Source organism: Scylla paramamosain, chromosome 45 (assembly GCF_035594125.1).
Source record: "Scylla paramamosain isolate STU-SP2022 chromosome 45, ASM3559412v1, whole genome shotgun sequence".
Lineage (NCBI taxonomy): Eukaryota > Metazoa > Arthropoda > Malacostraca > Decapoda > Portunidae > Scylla > Scylla paramamosain.
The window spans coordinates 5,384,917-5,408,942 of record NC_087195.1 but is presented as its reverse complement, the minus strand read 5'-3'; the positions used below and the strand labels follow the sequence as shown (position 1 = coordinate 5,408,942).

Here is a 24,026-nt window from a genome sequence, read left to right as displayed (position 1 = left end):
CCTTCGTCTATACTCTCGGACTTTCGCCATTTTCTGGGGGAAGGTGGAGTGAAAAGGTTGAATTTAACCGCGCCTGGAGTGCCCGGGGAGTGCAGGTCAACCCTAAACCACCACAATGACCATCCTGCCCAAGAAGAAGCCCCAGCAGGCCTCAGGGGTCGCGGAGGGCGAGGCTGGGGAGTCAAATACCCCCAGCAACCACCAGCACCAGATGACAATGGGCGCCCTGCCTATGCCTACCCACCTGCAGGTAACCCCCATTGCACCCTGCCTAGGCTTACCCATCACCACTACCTTCCCTAGACCTCTCCTCCTGCAGGTAACACACACTTGTAATTTCCCTATGCCCACCAGTACTGTCTAGGCCTATCCACCTGTCCTACCTTCCCTAGGCCTACCCACCTGTCCTACCTTCCCTAGGCCTACCCACCTGCAGGTAACTCCCAATAGTACCTTCTTCAAGCCTATTCATCAGTACCATGCTTATTTTTACCCTAGGTGTACCTTACTTGCCCCTTATCGCCTGCTAGGAACACTGCACCATAATTATCTGCTTGTGTACCGTGTGTTTTTACTGTTGTGGTAGACGTGTTTGTGTGGATTTACCGTGCTTTCTCGAGCATAAGGCGAGGTCTGAAGGTCAATTATTTAGGCAAGAGATTGGAGGTTCATATCTCTCTCTCTCTCTCTCTCTCTCTCTCTCTCTCTCTCTCTCTCTCTCCCTCTCCCTTTCTCTAGCTTGATAAATTGATGTATAGGAGAAAGGAATGTTTAGTCATAAGTAATTGGTAACTTTATAAGAAATTGGTGAGATAAACATTTGGCATCTAATCTAACCTAACCTAACCTAATTTAACCTAACCTAACTTAACCTATCTTCATTTAACCTAACTTAACCTAATTGGTCTGAAGGAGAGAAACTTAGCATCATGGGGTGTGACCAGAAGAGGGACAGCACTACAATGGTCATCAGGTCACAAGGTCATTTTGGGATCTTGGTGCCTGCACATTATATTCTTGTCAGACTTAATGAAGTGTTTGTGTTGGAGGGGATGTTGAATAACTGGTTTAAACTGGATGGGGTTGAATTTAAAGAAGGGTTGTTATTGCTGTTATTGTTATTTTATTTATTTGTTTATTTGTGATTTATTTGTGATTTAAAAAAAATCATTATTGTTGTTTTTATCATTTTCCCAGTGCATGAAATGTGTTACTCATTTATGTATTCATTATTTTCCATTGTAAATTTAATAGAAATCATATTTTCATCATCTTCCCAGTATGATTTGAAATATTTTTACTCACTTATTTATTTATTTATCATTTTCCAGTGTAAGGTTAAAAAGAAACCATTATTATTTTTTCCATTATCTTCCTAGTATTGACTTAAAAAAAAAAAAACACTAACTTTCCCACTTTCATTATTTTCCCAGTGTGTTGATGGCTTGCAGGATGTCACATGTTTGGGAGGGGAGAGAGACAGAGAGAGAGAGAGAGAGAGAGAGAGAGAGAGAGAGAGAGAGAGAGAGAACACAACTCAGAATACAAACACACCCATGAGTGAAGCTTTGAATATAATAACTGGCTTTTAAGTAATATTCCTCTGACATTTAGCACTGGGTGGTAACTCTTTCTTTATTTTGTTGTGTAACAGTTCCTTATCTTGCTTTTGTAGTTCAGAAGGCAGTAATTAGTAAAGGTGAAGTTATAGTGAATTTTTCTCTATTTATTTATTTGATTACTTTTTTTTTTCTGTTCATTTATTTTATTTATTTATTTTTTTACCTCATTGTATTTAGTTTTGAGTTAATTTCTTCCTGTTTCTGCTTTACTGTTATTGCCTGCTAGATCTTAATGGACGTTAGTAATTCAGATAAGTTAATTCACTGTCGTTTTATGAGAGTATAGAAAGTTTTAAGTTCTATTTGTATTATTATTATTCATGTTTTTTTTTGCTTGGGTAGTAATGAATATCTCTTGTTTATAGAGAGTGCCTCCTCCTCCTCCTCCTCCTCCTCCTCCTCCTCCTCCTCCTCCTTTATTTCTTGCACATCTTTATATACACTAAAGAAAGGGAGACTGAACATAGAAGAGAAAGGGAATGAAAGAATAGCAGGAGGAGAAGTAATAGTAGTAGTAGTAGTAGTAGTAGTAGTAGTAGTAGTAGTAAATTGACAAAAACACAATACAAAGAAGTCACAATCTCATTTTTGTCCAGCTTAAATAGAAACAATAACATCTTGTAGAAGGGTGAGAGCTGAACTCAAACCAAACATGAGGACATAAGGAAAACTAGGAGAACCACATCTCAGAACATCAGCAATTCTTGGGTGCCAGTGTGCCGTGTGATGTCCCCAGCCACTGAGGGTAACGTGAGAGTTTGTTAAGCTTTCAAGTTCAGTCTTATCACCATCTTGTCTAGAGATAATAGAGACAATAATAAAAAAAGAGAAAAAAGAAAGGCAGAAGATAGCTAAAAATAACACACTTCTGCTCATAAAATTAGTAGTGGCTTGTGAGGGGATGTAGTTAAGTTAACCTGCTATACTTGCTTCTGAATTTTATATCCTTTGCACAACACACAGTTAGATTGTATTATGATGAAGTTAATAGCTAAATAACATGCCACACGGCTTCTAAATATTGATTTGTCTCCATTGCACAAGACACAATTTGCTTGCATTACTGTTAAAGATTATAGTAAAGCAACCTGCCACACTCCCTTCCCTTCCCTTCAGTGCACAACACTCAGCTAGTTTGTGTTATCGTTATAGTTAAGTAAGCAACCCGCCACACACCAAAACCTTGTATCATTTGCACAACACACAGCTTAACTCATTGATATAGTTGTTAATGAAGAAAGGGCAAATAGATTAATGAAAGGAATGCACAGATTGAGAGATAACGTGGAAGAAAGAGTAAGTAGAATGTAGAAACTTAGATTATATGGAAAGACTAGTAATTGAAAAGATCTTAAAAGCAACACACAGCTTTACTCATTGATATAGCTGATAATGAAGAAAGGGCAAATAGATTAATGAAAGGAATGCACATACTGAAAGATAATGTTTTGGAGGAATGTGGAGGAAAGAGTAAGTAAAATGTAGAAACTTATAGATTATTTACAAGGAATGAATAGAAGGTAACAGAGACTACAAATTGAAAAGATTTTGAAAGCAGTTCATAAAAAGTAATGAGAAGATCGTAAAGATTCAAAACAATGTTAAAGAAATTGGAAAGAGAAAATTATGGAAGGACCAGAGTATAAAAGATAGAGAATTTGAAGAGAGACATGATAAAATAGAGAGAATTTGAAGAGAGAAATGATAAAATAGAGACATAGATAAAATAGAAAAAAAAAATAGAAAAGAATATACAAAAGAGCAACAGGATGGTGGTGACAATTCTGGAGTGTGTTTGGGTCATGTGGGGACTAACAGGAACCACTTTGAGGGAACCAGTGTCAGAGAAATAAAAGGGGCCATGATACTTTTATTTATTTTATTTATTTATTTGTTTATTTATTTATATTTATTGATTGATTTGTTTTTTATTATTTTGTCTCATAGTTGTGGAAGTAGAGGTCATGTCATTTTTATTTGTTTATTTACTGTATATTGTTTATTTTTACTTTTTTTTTTTGCCTCATTTGAATTACTTAGATAAAGAGATAATGCCATTTTTATTTATTTATATGTTATTTATTTTATAATATTTATTTATTTATTTATTTATTTATTTATTTATTTATTTTATCTTGGGAATTGAGATAGAGACCATAGCCTTTATATTTTTATTTATCTATAAATTTTTCTTTTCTTTTCTTTATTTATTTATTTTTATTTTTTTTTGTTGGTTGGAAAGAGTTGTAACAGTTATCAAGGTCTCACATTTCTTATAGATGTGTGTGTTTCTCTCTCTCTCTCTCTCTCGATCGATCGATCGATCGATCGATCGTAGCCATATTTCCAGTAGAGTTTATTCTTTTTATCTCAAGATCTATTTATGGTGTTTGCATATTCGTTATTTATGGTAGATTGTTTTCTTGTCTTTTTACTCATTTATTCTTTCCTCATTCCTTTGTTGTCTTTTCCTCCCAGGCAGGGGAAGGCACCAGCCGTGGCACTCTCTACCTGTCTTCCCAGTCCCCTCCGCCCTGCTGGCCACCCCCACCGCCCTCCGCCACGCCCAGGGAGGAGAAGCGGCCCTCACACACCTCCCCCTCCCACTTTGAGGACACCCATGAGAGCGGCCCCTCCCACAGCAAGCGTCGGTACCGTGCCAGCCCTCTCAGGTGTGTGTGTGTGTGTGTGTGTGTGTGTGTGTAGGGATTCAGAAAGGTGATGACAAGGCCCTCAATCTTTTTTTTTTTTTTTTTTTTTAAGATGTAAAAGATATTTGGCAGCTTTCATGGGTTGATTGTGTGTGTGTGTGTGTGTGTGTGTGTGTGTGTGTGTGTGTGTGTGTGTGTGTGTGTGTGTGTGTGTGTGTGTGTGTGTGTTTGCCAACCTTGATGTTCTTTCCTCCCCCCCTTACAGGAGTGTGAGGCCCAAGCACAGGGACCACAGGGGCAGCACCTCCCCGCCCTACCCCAGCACCAGCAGCGGGTGGAGTGTGGCCCCCGTCACCCACCCCATCTCCCACTCACACACACACACTCACCCACATCCTCACTCGCACATCAACGGCTCCATCCCTCCTGCCCTCCCACCTGCACTCTCCCCCCAGGTGAGTCATGCTGAGGAGAGAGAGAGAGAGAGAGAGAGGGAGATAGGGGGGAGTTAAATTCCATACTCCAATCTTCCTGACTAGCTTAATTTACTAAGCTGAAAATCAGTTTACAGTGTGGTGTAGGAAGAGAACCCCATCATAACTCCTTTGTTTGGCTCAGGTTTCCTTTCATGGATTCCGTTGACAGTAAAAGCATATTGTGGTCAGTTTGTTCCGCTGTTAGATAAGTTTTTCACTGTTCTCATGATGCTCCAAATTGATGCATGACACATTTATCCAGACTGCTTTCGTGGAAGTTTTCGTATCTCGCTGTTTCTGTTGGTCTTAGTCTGTCCTTGGTCACAAAATAAATGTAAATAAAGACTTCAGATATTGCCTTAGGCTCTGGATGCATAGGAACGATCTTGCCACGTAAATAAAGACCCGATGTGTTTTGTTAATAAGTCTTCCCTCTCGTTGTGACAGGCTGGACCCTCCCAGGACCCCGAGGAGAACGATCACAGCGGCTACAACAGTGGGGACGAGTATGAGCCCTTTGGATGGAACCTGACAGCAGAACAGTGGGAAGAGGTGTGTCTGTGTGTTTGTCTTTTCTCATACACGATTTGGGTTAAGTTTAAATTTGTGTTGTCTTGTTTGCACATCTATTTCTCTTGTTTGGTTTGAATGCTGTGTGGATATGTGTGTGTGTGTGTGTGTGTGTGTGTGTCAGCTTGTAATATAGATCTGAGTCAAGCATGTGTTGTCATTTCTACTTTTAGCTAACTTATTTTAGAAGTAATGTGTGTGTGTGTGTGTGTGTGTGTGTAGTGGATTTATCTTGTATATAGGATTAAGTCAAGTTTGTGTTATCCTTCTGTGTGTTTGTGTGTGTGTGTGTGTTTATCTAATTGTATACAGAATTGACTTAAGCTTGTATTATCCTTCTGTGTGTGTGTGTGTGTGTGTGATAGCAGCATCATAAAACGATGACAACAAACCATAAACACGCTCACAACGGAAAACATCTTTATCCCCCACAGAAGGAGCGAAGGTTTGAGAAAAAGATGAAGAAGAAAGGGCTGATGATCAAGAAGATGAGAGAGGATGGTGCCTGTCTGTTCCGGGCCATTGCTGACCAGGTGTACGGCGACCAGGACATGCACAGCAGCGTCCGCAAGCACTGCATGGACTACATAGTGAGTGTCCTGTGTGTTTGCTGAGTTGCATTATACAGATTCCGAGTCGCTTTTGTGTGTTCTGTGCTTCATTTAGTGTCGTCATGTAAGAGAGGCACAGGTGAAGGGCAACAAAAAAGAGTAGAAATTGTTATAGGAGAGAGAAAAGATGGATAAAAGGGAAGGATATGAGACAAATGCAGATAAATGAATAAATGGGCAGAGAAGAGTAGAGGGAGGGGAAAATATTTAAAAGAAAGGATGGAAAAATCAAACTAACAAGAAAGGTCTAAAAAGAATAGTAATTGTAAAGAAAAAGGGAAGAAAATGAGAAAAATACAGAGAAAGGAAAGAGAAATAAGCAAATAGGAAGAGGGAAAGGAAGAATAATAAAAAAGTGACAAAAAAGAATAGTTATTGGAAAGAAAAAGGGAAGGAAAAGAGAGAAATGCACAGAAAGAACAGAAAAATAAACAAGTGGGAAGAGAAGACAGAGAAAGAAAAAAACAATAAAGAGCAACAAAGCAACAAAGCACAAAACTAACAACATCCACGTCTTGCCATTCCAGGCTCGTAATGAAGATGCATTCGCCCCGTTTGTCTCCGAGGATTTCCAGACGTACGTGCAAAGAAAACGGAGAGATGACTGCTTTGGCAACCACATAGAGCTGGCGGCAATGTCGGAAATGTATAACCGCATTATTGAGGTCTATTGCTACAGTGTGGGTGAGTGGGACAGTGTGTTTACTTGTAATTAAACATTAACCTTGACTTTAATCAGTATTGCCCCCCTGAAATACCACTTAATATTTCACCTATTCATCTGCACCAGTACCTACCTTCTTGCTATGTTCTAAATGTTGTCTCCTGTATTTTCACTCATCTCTAGTCTGTTATCTTCTCCTCCTCCTCCTTCTCTTTATCCTCTAATACTCCTCTTCTTCGTCCCTGCAGAGCCAGTACCTCCTCCTTTCTTGCTGTCTTCTAATTGTTGTGTCTTGTATTTCCACTCATGTCTAGTCTGTTATCTTGTTCTCCTCCTCCTCCTCCTCTTTATCCTCTAATACTCCTCTTCTTCGTCCCTGCAGAGCCAGTACCTCCTTTCTTGCTGTCTTCTAATTGTTGTCTCTTGTATTTCCACTCTTGTCTGGTCTGTTATCTTCTCCTCCTCCTCCTCTTTATCCTCTAATACTCCTCTTCTTTGTCCCTGCAGAGCCAATACCTCCTCCTTTCTTGCTGTCTTTTACTTGTTGTCTCCTGTATTCCACTTATTTCTATCCTGTAACCTTCTCATCCTCCTCTTTATCCTCTAACACTCATCTTCTTCCTCACAGAGCCAATACCCCTTTCTTTTACACTTGCCTCTAATTGTAGTCCCCAGTATTTTAGCTTATTTCTCTCCACTATTCTCTAACACTCCTCCTTGTCCCCCACAGAGCCAATCAACAGTTTCCAGGGCAGCCTGCAAACAGACAACGAACCAATCCGCCTCAGTTACCACATGGGCACACACTACAACAGCCTGGTGGACCCCTACAAGGCCACTGTTGGGGTTGGTCTGGGTCTGCCTGGCTTCCAGCCGGGATTGGCCGACAAAAACCTGATGAAGGAAGCGACCAGGCAGAGTGAAAATGTGCATCTTGAGCAGGTGTGTGTCTGTGTGTGTGAGAGAGAGAGATTGTTTTGTTGGATAAGGCATGTTTTGTAGCTGTTCTCTCTCTCTCTCTCTCTCTCTCTCTCTCTCTCTCTCTCTCTCTCTCTCTCTCTCTCTCTCTCTCTCTCTCTCTCTCTCTCTCTCTCTCTCTCTCTCTCTCTCTCTCTCTCTCTCTCTCTCTCGTTGCATCAGACAATACCTAGTCAGTAGAGAGTTTTTCACATCCCCATTCCCCTCAGGCCATGCTGGAGGACAAGATTCGTGCCACAGACTATGAGGCCACCAGTGAGGCCATCGAGGAACAGGTGGCCCACGAGAGTTACCTGCAGTGGCTGAGGGAGAACGACCAGCGCTCCAAGGGACAGGTAAAGCACTCACCTGTATTGTGGCCTGTGTTCAAATGCTCTGCTGTCTCACCACGACTGTTTTCAAAGCCCACAGAGATGACAGTATTGGTATATGCATGTACTATTGGGATACTCTAAATTGGTATCAGAAATTCATGGAAAAAAAAGTGAAAAATGGTAAACTACTTTGACGGATGGAAACTGTTAATGCTCTGGTGAAAAAAAAAATTACACATTGTTTTGCATTTTTATTACTCAGCCTTATACCATGTTAGAGTTTTCCCAATAGTATGTATGCAAATTAATTGATAGATTGACTAGAGTAATGGTTAACCTTCCCTCTGTCTGCCCTGCACAGCGGTCCCCCTCCTCCACCTCCAGCACCGAGGCCAGCGACCGGTGTCCCCGCGGCCGCTCCTCCCCCCTTCACCAGACACCCCCTGCTGAGGGCTCCTCTGATACCTCCCGCAGCTCCCCCCGCTCCTCCCAGTGTTCTGGAGAGCTGCCCAGACTACCTCCCCGCGGTGCCACACCCACCTCCCCCCGGGGCTCCTCCAGCTCCAAAGACACCGCCACTTCCGGGCCCGAGCACTACCCTGCTGTGCCAGGCTCATCCAAGGACCCCATGCCCTCATCCTCAGGCCACTCTGTCTCCATAGGGGACTTCACGGTGAACGAACGCGCCTCCTTCCTCAACCACCTTCCACCGCACATATTTGGTGAGTGGATACAACAGTGCTCATACATTCCATTTGTTAGCCAGCATCCAGACATGATGTATCCCCAAGAGGGTGGCCATGATGAGGTCCTCCTGTGTATAGTAGCTCCTTGCCTCACAGCAGGATGGCTGGGAACATAAAGGGATGATTGTCACTCAGGACATTACACTTTTATCACTCGGCATATTATCTGTACAGCTAAGATTGTAGTATTATCACTTCATATATGTGACTGTGTTTGCCAGATTAGCTTCAAAGGACTGAAATGATACAATACTGACACAAGTAACCACTGGCAATGTGAAATTGAGTTCTGACATGGCCACTCCCCACAGGACTGAGTGACTACTCGAGTGCCGAGGCGGACATTCTGGCCCAGGTGCTCGCCGCCAGCCAGCAGGAGTACCTGGAGACCCTCAAGTCCCGCACCAAGGATGACATGCCGGAGAATGCCCCATCCTCCTCCTCCTCATCCTCCTCCTCTTCTGCTGCTTCCTCCTCCTCTTCCTCCTCCTCTTCCTCTTCCTCCTCCTCCTCCTCTTCCTCCTCTTCCTCCTCCTCCTCCTCCTCCTCCTCCTCCTCCCCTTCATCCTCTCCCATTGCCTCGTCCTCCACATCCTCCTAACACTTCCTCCCGCTCGTCTCCCGGCACTCACTGCTGTTCCCAGTGTGCATCTGTAGTCATTAATCTCAGTTATCTGGTAACTGCATCAGGTGCACCAGTTTGCCACATAATTACCTAACGTTTTATGTGTGTGTCTGTGTGTGTGTGTGTGTGTGTGTCTGTGTGTGTGTGTGTGTGTGTGTGTGTGTGTGTGTGTGTGTGTGTGTGTGTGTGTGTGTGTGTGTGTGTGTGCATATATGTGCGTGTGTGTGTGTACTTCATGGGGATAGTTGCTGAATGTTACATGTATTTTTTTCTTTCATTGCATCTCAGGATAGAAATGTTCCTCTGCAATGTTATGCAAAATCAAAATGTACTTCTACCCTTCCCTGCAGAGTTATTCAAACCACATTTGTGCTTGTGATTGTTTGACTTTTCTCTCTCAAGTTCAGTTTAATAGGATTCCAGTCTGGTGTTACTTACAGGACGGGGGGAGAGGAGCAGGAGCTGGCAGCACACACAGAACTTGGGGTTGTGCCAATGTAGGAGTTACTTGCATTTAAAATTGACAATACTCACAGCTGTATGGCTGGAGGGGCCTCTCATGTTGCCAATCCCTTGGGGGAGTTAGTGTAGGGAGTGAGGCGTCACAGAGACATTAGTTAGCTGAGGGATGCTCACGGCCGCACAGAGGCGGTGCCAAAGGATGCGATGAGCTTGACACTTGCAGAAATAGATGTGGTTTGAATATTCAGAAATTTTAGAAATAACAAAGTGTAGCCATACATTGCATTTCTAACATATGTTTGACAATATTTTCCTTCAGCAGTTATTCCAATGAAGTGCAACTTTGTATTATGCATAAATATGCACATTTTGACTAGGCATTTACATCACTTTTATTGCTATGTTGTTATTTTGCAGGTTCCCGTGCACAAGTTGCTCGATGAACCGTTTGTTTTGCTTCCGAGTAGTCGGCTTCACTTTAGTTTGTGTGAACACGTTCCAATAATCTTCGCACCGTCACCCTCATGATCATCACCAAGCTGCTCATCATCATAAGCTCAGGCAGGCCCTTTGGTCTTAACCAATCAGAAGACTGCTTGCATAAATAATTATTTTAGTGACACTGAACCTGTGATAGTTCGGCAGGCCTGGCCAGTGCCCAAATTACAAAAATGACGTGCTAACTCATTGGCAACATTTTAAAAAATGCACATGGAAACTTTGTGATTGTTAAAACTGGTGCTGCTAGAAAGTAAACTGAGACTAAAGATCCATTTGTAGAAAACATTACTAAGCATGGAAGGATTCAGCAAGCTAATCATCATTTGCTGAATTAGAAGCTTTTTCTCTTCAAGGGTTTTCCCATGGTGTTGTAAACCAGAAGAGCTGGAAGATGTGCACTGTGTTCAGTATTTATGAAATATTTACCCAAGTCTAAAAATCATCAGGACAGACTTCCACCACCTGTTCTAAACCTGCCAGGCACATCCCTGTCAGTGCAGCACTTGTTGCCTACAAGAACACTCTACCTCTTGAAAGCTACTGGCCTCATAAAATGTAAAAAAATAATTTGCCAGGCACGTCATTTTTGGCCATACTGACAAATTTGTGCATGATTTATCTTGTTTAGCTCAACTTTGTATATACCAGGACTTTGTCCAGCTCTTAAAATTCAACAATATTGGAGATGAAAGTAAAACCAGTTGGACGGCAGCAGTGCCACCTCCATTGAGCTAAGCAGAACCATTGCCAGGTTTGTGAGTGCCATCATTCCTTCTGACACAGTGTGGAGGGCTTTCCTGCCTTAACACTACATTGCAAGGTGTTTGTAAAGCCAATGTTTTGCACAATATCTTGTAATTGTGGAGAAGTCATGGGTATATATCCATCATAGTTCATGTACAAGCATCATATCAAGAATTCTACAGTAATTTGGCAAGTTAATCCACACCACTAAAGCCAAAGCCTCCAGCATAGAAAGTCATCAAGATCTTAAATGTTAACAGTATTCCCTGTTCCATCTATTGGAATAATGGTCTGTCAGTTACAGAGTCCATAGTTGGCTGTGAGTGGTGCCTGGGCCCGTCTGGCTGCCGGACGCTGCCACCATCACACCAACTGGGTTGTGGGCAACAGTTTCACGTGTAATAGTGTTGCTGTGTTTTGACTCCAAAGTTTGGTGAAAAGTTACTTTCCAAATACTTGATAGTGTGTGCCATTACTATGGATTCATTCAAAATTACATAGTTTATAATAGCCTGAGGTGGGATATTAATGTAACTTTAGGCCTGCTGCATTAGGTTATAAGAAATGCAACAAAGTGATAAAAGGATTAAGTTTTTGGCAATAACATAAATTTGTTTTTTGTCTAATATTCATTAAGCAATATATTTTGGTTTCAAGGTTGTCTTGAAAGAAAACCAAAATCTTGTCAGTCTGATTTATTTTGGTTTTACTGCAGGGATGATAAAATGGTAGACAATGATGAATATTTGTGAAGATATTGGCAGAAATAATTCTAAACACACAAGTTACATGAACAACAATTTTGTTATGATTCCATTTATACACACGTACACATGCCTTGAAAATGCTCTTCACCCTCAAGAAAGGTTATGCACTGCACATCAATAATTCATTATCTAATTCTAACAAATCAGACACATCAAGAGGGGTGAGGAGGTTTTTCTTGACTGGCTACAACACACAGGCTGGGGATAAACTGTGCAGTCACCCAGCTGAAACATCTTGTATAATTGCTGCTTTTGCTCTCTTTAACATGTCAATAGGAAGAGAGGCAAGAATAGGATGGGAATGAGTGGCAATTGACTGTAATTCATCACACAAAGTCTGGCTTTGTAATCTCCCCACCTGAGGACACCCAAATATGGGGAATGTATCACTGGTTCTCACCCACTGAGGGCCTGAAGTATTCACATTCTTTTTTCAAAATTAATTTGTACTTTCACCACTATCACATACTTGTGAGAGACAATTTGTGTGAGAATAATCTGATACTTGTAAGCAAATCTTTATGGTCTGTTCAGTGGAAGCAGAAATGAGCAAGTTGCAGGAGCTGGTGTGAGTTGTGAGCAATGATTGCTGCAGCCACATATTCACAACCTAGTGATTTTTTTTTTTTATTTTAACATTTGTCCCAATTAGAGCATTTCAGTGTATTTTATAAATAAAAGTTAATAACCATTGTGCACAGGTGCAGAGATGTTGGTGGTGGTGCATCCTTCTCAATTCTTATTTCTAGAGATTGGATAATTTTGTGATTACTAATGCATTTAGGTATTTATGAAATATAAAGTGCTCAAGTTGTGACATGTAAAACAATAAATACAAAATCAATGAGTTGTTAATGTACAGGATGTTCTGTGAAGAGAGTCACATTAAAAAGCATTTGACCATAGAATATTTACAACTTAAAAGAAATTTATCTTTAATTTCTGTATGTGACTTTCCTCCTAGGACAGCCTGTGGCACCAGCCAATCAGTGCCTGGCTCTCAATCTCACCCAAGTTCACATCCCCTGCTTGGCTCAGTTGCAGTAAACAGACAACAAAGTTAATTTCCTGTGGACTAGAACATGCCAGACAATCAGTGAGAGCACTGCCATTATGAATATTTTTATGCATGTTTTGCTGTGATAAGTCCTGCCCTCTGCAGTGAAGATGTTCTGCCTTCTTCCACTTGACTCTGAATTTTTACCACTAGGAATATAATGAATGTTTAATATGTGATCATGATTATTTAATGCAAAAGAATTACTGAAAAAACCAAGCATTTACATTTATTATGAATGTAATTGACAGTACTACATCTACCATAATTAAGATTAAAAAGTTACTTGATTAGTCTTCACATAGGAACAGCTTTACAAATATCACAATTTCTTTATATATCTGAATAATTGGTAGACCTGGCACTGTCAAGTTACTTTCATTATATACCTGACATTTATAGTCATACTTTAAAATGCATTTTTAAGTAATCATAATTGCATATAGTAATAGCTTATTCATATATCCCAAATGTCAAACTCAACCAAGTGGGTGGGGCAGCCTTCTTGCTGCACAGCAGGGCTTCTTGTGCAGAGTAAGCTGGTTTAGCCATGGTGACACCATCTGTGTTCTCAGGGGGACAAAATTCTATAGTCAGACTTGGAATGATGGAGTGCAAGTACAGACATGGAGATTGAGAGATAGTGAAGCTATTTGTTGGACAACAGTGTGAGGCAGACTGAACTTCTGTGATGGCCTCTACTTTCACTTCCTCATTGATCAAAACCTCAAGAGTTCTGTAAAGGTGTCATTATCAGATTCCAGATGAAGCAACAAGGAAGAAAAATGAAAGTCTAATAAGAGAGGAAAAGTGCATATTCAGTGGAATTCTCTAATTGGAACCTGAATGTCCATGGACCACAAATTAATTCTAGCAATCAGATTTATTGTGTTAAAACCCAAAATTATTCAATTCCATCATATTACACAAGTATTGCAAGACAGATGGTTTCTTATTTGCAAGGTTCTTTTTTATCCATTTCTTGCAAGGCATGTACAAACTTTGTCCACTGAAACTTGTGCATTTAGCACCCTTCAGTAGGCAAGTGTGGTAAGCAGCTGATGACATGGATTAAAGAACCTTACAAGAGGTGAAGGATCTGAACCATCATAAATGTGAAATATTAACAAGAATTATATGTAACTAAGGAAGTGAATCATGTCAGATAAGAGGCACAGAGTAAGGCAGTCTGCCTCTCCCTGCCAGCCACTGGGTGGCTGTACTCTGGATTCCCAAAGATTTGAAAGCTGTATGCAGTGTCATTCACTCTGCTACAGTAATTTAAACTCCAATGGATGCATGGACATTGTCACCAGACAGCTTATTGATCATAATACTCCCATCTTGTTTTGAAACCAGATTATCCAGATAAAATTCTTTAAATCAATTTAACATAATCACATTTTGAAACAAGAGAGAATACATGGGCCCATTTGCAGGTAACAATTGTTCATGTGTCTTTGGATGGCAAGATCACTGTGCCAGGGTCATGATGCCAATAGTGGCTCTAAAATCACTTTATCCCCAGTGACAATGTAAAGGTAGAGCTCCGCCCCCCATTCTCTCTCTCTCTCTCTCTCTCTCTCTCTCTCTCTCTCTCTCTCTCTCTCTCTCTCTCTCTCTGATGCAAAGGTTTAAAAGAACTATCAAGGTGATCAGGAACAAAGAAAGACAAGGGAATTAGCTAGATGTGTAGTACTAAATCTAAGGGACAGGCAAGCGTGAGGCATTGTAGAGTAAGGGGGTTGGTTCATCAAATGGTGCTATGTTGAGGAAATGACTCGTTACACCACAGTAGTGCTTCCAAGGTCAGCACACCAAACTGACCTGCTTCTGGAATACAGTCATCAATTGTGTATACCTTTTAAAAGCCTCCTCCTTTCCTAAAACCCAAGCAAATTTGTATCTGCATCTTAATCCTCAACCTGTAGATGCTAGAAGTGGATTGAGTCTTGCTCTCTTTTTTTGCAATAACTATGGTTTTGTGATTTTTTAAGGACTTATTTTCCAAGTGTAGGTGATATTGAGTGATGGCCTTGGGTGTACATATTAATTAGAACTGTTGTGATAACTTTGCTTCACTAGCTAGTGGTTAGCTCAGGCTGGAAGAACACTACACACATCAACTTACACAAAAACCCTCTTGAGCCACACGTTGGATTCTTACTGTAGGAAATGCTGGCTGTTGTGCTACCCATTGTAACTTATCTGTGACTCCTCTCTGAGCTGTAGGAACAATGCATCACAGTTCATCATAGCAAAAATGTCTGGCATTATTGCAAATATTTAGGAAAGACTGTGGTTCATGAAAATCTCTCTTAACTTTCTATCAGCAAACTGTGTTCATACTTGTGACTGACACCTTTTGTATTTATTTTAATGATAAAAATCTCTTCTTATTGAATTTAGGATAGAGTCAAAAGTTAGGAATATGCAAAAGTGTACAGATTCCTTTAGTTTCACTCATATTGTATTTATGTAGTAAATTCATTAAACATTAAAGTCTCAATATGCATTGCTGTCTTTAACTTTATGCCTCTTGTCTTTGTCGTCTACCAACTGAAGCCCAAAAAGAAACGCTATCACAGAGTGGACTAATGCAATGCTGAAAATAGTGACACTTCCACAAAATTAAATGTCATGATAGGTGACGGGAGACTCACTTAAGAATGGTGCTGACAAGTTGAGCAAGAACGCTGCCATCCCACTAAGTCCTGAGGGCCACAATCAAACTCAAATCTTTTAAGCTGTGAAATGACCACTGTCCAAAACACCCACCTGTCCCCTTGCAATAGAATAAGTCTAAATAACATATAAGAGAGGGGCAAATTAAAGTGTTAATTAGATGAGAGAAGTGAAAAGAGAGAAGACTGTATAACACTGAAGAAAGTGGCAAAACTGAAATGTTAATCCAATGAGAGAAATGAGAACAAAGAGAAGAGGAGAGTCATGATTCATCTCCAATTATCACACACATCCCATCGTACACTAACCTAATACGAGGATAAAGACTGCGTCGTCTCAGGAATGTGGAAGAGTAAAAAAGGCCTCATTCTGAAAGGTGGCGGTGGTTACTCTTGGCTCTGCAGGGGCACCAGCATGTCAAGGTTCACCAGGTGCCTCATGGTGGGGCGTCCATGGGGGCAGTTCCAGGGTTGCTCTATCTCCCCCATGTGTGTCACCAGCTGCTTCATCTGCCGGTGAGTGAGAGCCGTGCCGATCATAACAGACTTCCTGCAGGCCCGGGATGCAAACATGGCCCTGACGCGTGACGGCCGGCACATTGTCCCTGGAGCGTCAGAGAGCATGAAGATCAACTCCTCCACGTCGCCCCGGCCAAACTCCCACCCGCGGCTCACTGGCATGGTCACCAGACTCACCCGGCGCCCCACCGGCTGCTCCTCCCGCACCAGAAACTCGTAGCCGTTCTTACGGAATATCTCCAGGTTGTCGAGCAGCGTGGCCTCCCCGATGGCAGTGAGCTCCAGGGTCTGTGGGGCAATGAGGCGCTGGTTCTGCAGGACACAGGTCTGCTGGAGGGTCTCAAAGTTGTACTTCTCATCCGTGGCGTGCTGGTCCACAATGAAGAGGTCCTGCCCCAGCCGTGTGATGATGAAGCCAAGGTTGAACTGCCCCAGGATCTCCATCTGAAACAGTCAACATGATAATACTAACTGGCTGGCTGGTCTTGGCACCACAACAATGCACCCCAACACAACACTGCAGGACTCACTCTTACATGTTGCTCTTTCAATTTCACTTGTATAAATGTTCTCAGACATTCTCATTCTTAACTGATATCCCAGTTTTATTGGGCCACACTTTACCCATCCAAGCACCAATGTAACACAATGTAACAGAAAAAATGGAGGCACACTCAGGCACCTCTTTACTAACCTTTAAAAACATTAGTTAACCTTAAAAAACCTGAGTAGTTTAATTCAATCAACATTAACTTATCCAACCACTACCAACACCACCACCACCACACCACACCCACCTCAGCAAACATGTCCTTTGAGATTTCTTTCCTGAGCTCCTCTTCTGCCACTGTGTTGTCCGTTGGAGAGATCTTTGCCTTGAATCGCCTCACAACTTCACATTTGTCCTTCTTGCTTGACATTCTCAGTTTTCTCCTCAGCGACTTTATGTCAAACTGAACCAATTTACATTTCCTGTTTTGTACTGATCCAACTGTGCCCAAGTCATCACAAACCACCACTTTCTCCTGCACCTGAACATCACCATTACTCACTCCTCCCTCACCATTTGCAACACTCTGGTCCCCATTTGTTACTCCCTCAAATATCACTTCCAGCTTATTGCATTCCATTTGTGACGAAGCCTTCTCATTAACACTTAAGTTTTTCTGTTCCTCATTCTTGTTACTGAGCAGAGACTTCCGAGCCATTAGGTTATTCAGGAAATCACTCGTTGCACTGTGAATCTTCCTGCAGCTTGAGGAGGCCGGCAGGACAGGTGTGTGGGGGCTGGCCTTGACACCAGACCTGCTCTTCACACCCACACCAGGGGACGGTGATGAGTGGCTCCTATTTAAATGACTCAGGGGCTTATCAGGCACATCTCTACAGGACAAAGAAGATTTACTTGTATTCACATCACTGGAGTTTGGGTCACTGTTTGAAATGTCACGCATGTCACACTCAGGGTCAGGGTCACTGTTCCTGTTACTGGGTTGTACATCACAGGCAGTACTCAAAGCATCACCATCCTTCACACTGCTCACCACACCCTCCATGTCAAAGCTTTCCCCTTCCTGTACACACTCTTCTTCTGTGTCCCTGTGTGGGCTCCCTCCTGCTGCTGGGGAGGCCAAGGGATACACACCCTCAACACACAACTCCAGGGCCGGTATAGTGTCCCCGTTACTGGTGTTTCCCTCCGATGTTTTCTTCAGGAAACTCATCAATTTTGGCTCTGATGGGATAAAAGGAATGCCACTATTTTACCTGATCTCATTACCTGCCTCTCTAGTGCTACTGAGAAAACTGTAACTGGATGTAAGCTTGAAAGGTGAAAATATAAAGCTGTGTGTGTGTTTGTGCGTGTCAGTTATTTCTTACCTGAGAACTAACACTTTTCTATGCTGTCAAAATGGTTTTCTAATACCAGGTTAGAGTTTTCCAAATAGCACCTCCATCAGTTATTTATTACTCAACTTTCCTTATCAGCTTCAATGGTAACCACACCAACAATTTATCTTCTGAATCTTTTATCTCCTTACGTTTATTCTCTGGACTCTGGATGGATGGGCTGCTGAGGGAGAAGGAACGTTTCAGCCCAGATAGGCCACCCGGAGGAGTGGTGGGTTGAGGGGACCCAGAGGAGGAGCGGCCGAACCTCTGAGCTAGGGCTGAGATCTTCTTGGCACTGGCTGAGGTGGTGGGGGTGGAGGGACTCTGGGCAGGGCTTGTGATGTGTGTTGGGGTGAGTGAGGTGTTGTGCATGGAGTATGTGCTGGGAATGTGTTCATACAGCTGCAACAAGGAAGTCTGGAAGGGAAGAAGACAAGAATACTCACTCAGTCTGTATAAATCAATGCAGGAAGTAATTTTGAATATCTATTGGTGGCACAATTCCCTGTTTTAAGAGAAGAAATTGTCAGTATTTTAAATCAACTCCTGTGACTGTCTACATAAACAAAACTGATATCTTAAAATTTCATCAGTAAAATCTTGTTTAAATAAAAGAGGTAGAGAAAATTAACAATATCTTACAATTTTCACTGATACCCAAAATTCTTATCCAAAAATATAAGAACACAAGAAAATAAAGCTAGAAACCATCGGGCCTACACATGGCAGCCCCTGTATGAAACATGACTATTTCCACCAATCATTCCCATCCATAAATATCTAATCTTCTTTTAAATCTCCCTGATGGCTGATTACTGAGTCCATTCCATTAATCTACCACTGTTTGAAGGCCAATTCCTTCTTATCTCTTTCTTGAAATCAAACTTTATCAAGCTTGAATTAATTATGAAAGACAAGACATTAAATTTTCACTCATAACTGAAATCCTTGGCTAAACAAAGGAAGCAGAGAGGAAGCAGACAACACATTAAATTCCTGTAAATATCCTGAACCCTAACACCACAAATGACAAGCAACCCACACAGACAACACCTCCCAGCAGTACCTTGATGGTAGCCAAGAGCAGTTTCTCATGACACACCAGGATCTGCCGTTTGTCTGGCGTCACATTGATGTCCACGTTGTCGTCCTGCAGCTGGATGTTGAGCACCACACACGGGAACTGGTGGCGGTTGTACTGGTGGTAGATCTCGTTCACCAGCTTCATCACCTGACAGGATATGACACAGTGAAGTGAAGTGATTAGAGATGTCCAGTGTGGTGTCCTTGAGTTTGTCATCTCTCGCAATTGCCAACTAAAACGGGACTTTGCACTTTTGAAGATGAGTTTGGAGATTGATTGACTGATATGCATGATAAATATAAACTATCCCAACTGATTAATTGATGCATATAATATAATTAATGTAAACTATCCTAACTTCTTCCCTAAGCACACAATGACCAATGAAAGCCAACACAACACAACACAACACAAAGCTGTACTAACACACCTGAATACACCAGCACCCTGACCCACCCTGCCCCCGCCACACACACCTTGGGTGGGTCACACGGCCGAGAGTTGATGAAGTAGTACTGCCTGTCAGTGGAGGAGCGGCCCTGACCGTGAGCACAAGTTGACACCAAGCCCTCCAGAGCAAACCTGGATTTCCCTGCACACAGATGCAAATACACACAAACACAGCAGTTAGCAGACACCTAAACTAACATTACTGTGTTAAATTTACCCTTCTTATGTATGGTAATGAGCTGCATATTATTATTATTATTATTATTATCATCAAATACACACATATTATCTTTATATTCCTCATGACACCGTTAATACTATACAGGTGCACACACACACACACTACCATGATACATTCTCCATGGCAGCATCAATGGCACTCCTCACCTGCTGCAGCCACTTCAGGTATGCCAAACTCTTCCAGCACATCTTGGGAGGCTGACTCTTGCTTGAATTCCAGCAGACTTGCAGCCTAGGAAGCAGATTGTGGTAGTATACTGATGATGATGATGGTGATGGAATTCACTATTTTGGATTATTAGAAGCACAGTCACTCACTCACTCCCCCAAACACACACAGCCTTACCTGCTTAGCCCCAAATATGGAGGAAAGGTTTTCTCTAATAGTGGGATGGCCACTGGTGGAGACAACAACAGTCTTCTTTCCTTTCTCATTTTGGTTGGTGCATGTTATCCTGGAAGAGCATCAACTAATCCTGAACACAGCCAGCTAGAGAGCCAAGCCACACAGTACAAAAGAGATATCAAGGAGACATCACTGATTATCTGTGGTTGACTATCATTTGCAGATTTTCAATTCCTGTACCCTTTCACTGTGATATACAATTCACTGTACTAAAAGCAATACATGGAGTCTTTACAAGTATCTACAATAAGAAAAGGCATTAAAACAGTAGATATTGCAATTTCTGACTAGTACAATGTTTGCAAGTGGCGGAGGAACTCAAAAAAATACCTCAAGAATGGTTGGTAATCAAAGAAAGACGTGCCTGGTGAGCCAAATGGCAGTGGAAGTTTTAAGAACTTAACTCGTTTGTAATTTAAATAAGACTCACCTGACGCCAGTGGATATGAGGCAGTAGCCATACAGCACCTGCACCATCTTGTTGAACTCCTTTTTGACATTGCGCAGGAATTCCTTGTGTCTCACTGGCAGTGTGGAGAACAGCCCCTGCAGCGAGACTGTTGTGCCCACCTGACAAAACATCCATACTAAATTATAACCTTGGTATTTCCTCAGTTTGGGATAAAATTAGGACATTAAGAATAGAAAAATAAACAATACTTAAACAATACCTGAAATCTGTCCTCCCAAATATTAGCAGTAGAAATATAGAGATAATACAAGAATCATCCAACTAAACTAAACGAGAGAGAGAGAGAGAGAGAGAGAGAGAGAGAGAGAGAGAGAGAGAGAGAGAGAGAGAGAGAGAGAGAGAGAGAGAGAGAGAGAGAGAGAGAGAGAGAGAGAGAGAGAGAGAGAGAGAGAGAGAGAGAGAGAGAGAGAGAGAGAGAGAGAGAGAGAGAGAGAGAGAGAGAGAGAGAGAGAGAGAGAGAGAGAGAGAGAGAGAGAGAGAGAGAGAGAGAGAGAGAGAGAGAGAGAGAGAGAGAGAGAGAGAGAGAGAGAGAGAGAGAGAGAGAGAGAGAAAATAAATCAAATAAATTAAAAAACAAATAAATAACAAGACCCTCACACAAACACGAACACACACACCTGTCTTGACGTCGCAGCTCTGGATATCAGCTTGCCATTGTGGTCATAGGTCAGCTTGGTGGCGACGTCACTGCTGCCGTGTCGTGTGGTGATGGTGAGGTCGCTGAGGGCACACAAGGAGCTCAGCGCCTCGCCTCGGAAACCAAAGGTCTTCACACCCACCACATCACCAAAGTCTTGAATCTTGGAGGTGTGGTGCTTCAGTGCTGTTGGTGGTGATTGTAGTAGTAGTAGTAGTAGTAGTTAGTAGTAGTAGTAGTAGTAGTAGTAGTAGTAGTAGTAGTAGTAGAAGCAGTAGTAGTAGTATTTTATCTGTGACTTGCTTAAGAGTGATGTAATAATGGCATCCTGTCTTTGTGTCTCATTCAGCTCAAGCAAAAGAGGAAGAGGAAGAGAAAGAGTAAGAAAACAGAAATGAACAACACAAAGCACACATTAAAAATCAAGCCTCTATAAAAAAAATACCACCAATTAATCAGATAAATCATAAAATCTTAGTCAAAACATGAGATTTAACAAGTTCTTCCTATACATAACTAACAGGATACCCAGAGTCTCCCAGCCACTCACTGAGGCCCTCGAAGTCATGCTCCTCCACACCCCTGCCATTGTCGGACACCTCCAGAAGCGTGGCCCCGTGGTCCTTCAGCCGCACCTCAACACTAGTGGCCCCAGCATCCAGACTGTTCTCCACCAGCTCCTTCACTCCGATGGCCAGCGTCAGCACCACCTGCAGGCCGATCAACGGTAATGCTTACAGGCATATAATAGTAAAACAAGTAGGTAATGAGAGTAAATTGAGGGTAAATCATGCACTAATCTTGACAGTGTTACGGGCACTGAATCAGAACAAAGTACAATATTCCTGCATGACAATGTTAAAGGCAGGTAATGAGGGTAAGCCACACACCTGTCCTGAGCAGATGCGATGGACTGTGGTCTTGTCAATTGCCTTGATCCCCTTGGCTGCCTCTGTGGTGGCCTGCCCTCCATCATCCACCTCTGCAGGAGTGTGGTAAGTATTAGGGTGTGTGTGTCATCCATTACAATGAGAAAAATGTTTTAATATTGAAATAACTTAAAATTATATTAATGTGTTTTTATCTAAGGGCTAGGTTAGGTTTATATTAATTTGGTTCATTAATTTCATTTCTTCACTGTTGATCATGATTTGAAAAGGCATACCAAGGTTATCCTACCTGTAAGTCCCTGACACATCCTGACAGCCCCTGACACACCCAGACAGCCTTGACGCATCCTGACTCACCCTAACGGCCCTTGACACACCATGACTGTGACACTTGCAACAGAGAGGTAGAAGGTTCATCATTCACATGTATCACCAGAAAAAAAAAAAAAAAAACATGGCACATCAGAAAACCATTGGTTGGCTGAAACTGAAAATTAATATTATTTCCTTAATCCTCACAAACAGTAATGGTCACGTAACAGCCAAGTGACTCTGAGGCAGGCTACTACATAACGACCCAATGACTCACTGGTTAATATCAACTGGCACTTGTGAAAGGCCACTCTAATAGATGGGAAGGAAAAGAGTAAAGGTCTGATATGAAAATCAACACTTGGACGTGATCAATTTCTAGCTTCACATTCCTCGTCACATGAAGCAAAGACTGACACGAGGGCCACAAGCATGACAGAATGACACTTGGATAGTACTGCCGTGATTAATTCCTTGCTTCACATTCCTTGCCATATGAAGCAAAGACTGACTGACACATAGTACTGCCGTGATTAATTCCTAGCTTCACATTCCTTGCCATATGAAGCAAAGACTGACACATAGTACTGCCGTGTTTAATTCCTAGCTTCACATTCCTTGCCATATGAAGCAAAGACTGACACATAGTATTGACGTGATTAATTCCTAGCTTCACATTCCTCGTCACATGAAGCAAAGACTGAAACGAGGGCCACAAGCATGACAAGAAAATGCCCTGATACTGCAACACTCACAGACACACAAACAAGTTAACAACCCTCCTTGTTTCCAGCCATTTCACATAAATTCATCAAACCAGATTGATTAATATCACTGCAATGACACCTCTAAGCCACCAGGAGTCACAGAATACAGCAAGGATGGCGTGTAAGAAGGACAGAAGACTTGCTTACCCATATCTGCAGTCACTCCCAAGCTGACCAGTTCCCGCCACGCTCGTCTTCAAAGTGCCTGGCCTGGCTGCGCCTGCGTCATTGCGTGGCTGCCCGATGTCAATATTTAGGCTTACTTGTTTATTATTCTAGTTCACGGTTGAATATAGAAAATCAATAACAAAAAACTTATACACATTTTCTTCATTACCAAAACTGCAACTCTTAATTACAATAAGAAAATAAAAAATCGTAAGTAGTACTTAAACAAAAGCATTGCTACCAAAACGCGGATGCACGCGGTCAAAACGCGCGACCACATCGCGTCAGTGAGTCGCTGGTATAATAAAGCTCGCTGCTGAAAAGTGCTGCGGCAGGCCCACTCAGCCTGGCTCAGTTGCATTATGGATTCTGATGGGGAACTTGTTGCTATTCTACTCTTTCGACGTTGTCGTCATTGTCAGCGACGACGATCACTATGGATGCATCCCATGACACCTGAGCGGTTGACAGTGGGGCTGTTTTATATACTAAATGTTCGAGTGAAACCCACTGTCAAAAACAATATAAATCTGTGGGAGGTCGCTTCCCTGCGAGTCGACATTGCGCGTTACCAAACCACCAGTGTGAAAGGGCCCTTATGTTGACTGCGCCACAAAGAACAGTTCCCTGCATGTATGGAGAGATTTTACTCATACACCTTTGTATCCAAAAGCTCATCATCTTAATAATTATTCCCTATAGGTGACTTTCTCTAT

At 42.0% G+C, this 24,026-nt stretch overlaps 2 protein-coding genes across 3 annotated transcripts; one reads left to right on the top strand and one right to left on the bottom strand.

Moving 5' to 3' along the window:
* Nucleotides 1-5: 5 nt before the first annotated feature.
* LOC135094255 (OTU domain-containing protein 5-B-like) lies at nucleotides 6-15,303 on the top strand. The gene is made up of 10 exons (XM_063994224.1): nucleotides 6-250; nucleotides 4,101-4,294; nucleotides 4,539-4,728; nucleotides 5,197-5,301; nucleotides 5,754-5,909; nucleotides 6,458-6,614; nucleotides 7,325-7,536; nucleotides 7,782-7,907; nucleotides 8,248-8,608; nucleotides 8,944-15,303. The coding sequence occupies exons 1-10, from the start codon at nucleotides 116-118 to the stop codon at nucleotides 9,231-9,233; spliced, it is 1,926 nt and encodes a 641-aa protein (XP_063850294.1). The 5' UTR covers nucleotides 6-115; the 3' UTR covers nucleotides 9,234-15,303.
* Nucleotides 9,354-23,400, bottom strand: LOC135094254 (mismatch repair endonuclease PMS2-like). Of its 2 annotated transcripts, XM_063994221.1 has the most exons (13): nucleotides 23,290-23,353; nucleotides 22,353-22,453; nucleotides 22,064-22,155; nucleotides 21,724-21,883; nucleotides 21,154-21,359; nucleotides 20,495-20,634; nucleotides 20,005-20,113; nucleotides 19,806-19,890; nucleotides 19,445-19,560; nucleotides 18,951-19,115; nucleotides 18,034-18,301; nucleotides 16,789-17,726; nucleotides 9,354-16,435 (listed from the first exon to the last, which is right to left on the bottom strand). In XM_063994221.1, exons 2-13 carry the CDS (start codon nucleotides 22,408-22,410, stop codon nucleotides 15,860-15,862), a joined length of 2,913 nt encoding a protein of 970 aa, XP_063850291.1. In that variant the 5' UTR covers nucleotides 22,411-22,453; nucleotides 23,290-23,353; the 3' UTR covers nucleotides 9,354-15,859. The 2 variants fall into 2 exon arrangements, with proteins under 2 accessions (XP_063850291.1, XP_063850292.1); XM_063994222.1 differs by lacking the exon at nucleotides 22,353-22,453 and having other exon boundaries at nucleotides 23,290-23,400.
* Nucleotides 23,401-24,026: the final 626 nt, after the last annotated feature.

What these genes read in the sequence shown, in the direction of transcription:
- LOC135094255 (XM_063994224.1), top strand. Translation starts at nt 116, where the DNA reads ATGACCATCCTGCCCAAGAAGAAGCCCCAGCAGGCCTCAGGGGTCGCG. An exon ending in AGCACTGCATGGACTACATA is followed by an intron (nt 5,910 to 6,457) that starts GTGAGTGTCCTG and finishes TTGCCATTCCAG; the next exon opens with GCTCGTAATGAAGATGCATT. An exon ending in CCTTCCACCGCACATATTTG is followed by an intron (nt 8,609 to 8,943) that starts GTGAGTGGATAC and finishes CACTCCCCACAG; the next exon opens with GACTGAGTGACTACTCGAGT.
- LOC135094254 (XM_063994221.1), bottom strand. Translation starts at nt 22,410, where the DNA reads ATGCGTCAAGGCTGTCTGGGTGTGTCAGGGGCTGTCAGGATGTGTCAG. An exon ending in ATCGCATCTGCTCAGGACAG is followed by an intron (nt 21,884 to 22,063) that starts GTGTGTGGCTTA and finishes ATCGGCCTGCAG; the next exon opens with GTGGTGCTGACGCTGGCCAT. An exon ending in GCATGACTTCGAGGGCCTCA is followed by an intron (nt 21,360 to 21,723) that starts GTGAGTGGCTGG and finishes CACCACCAACAG; the next exon opens with CACTGAAGCACCACACCTCC.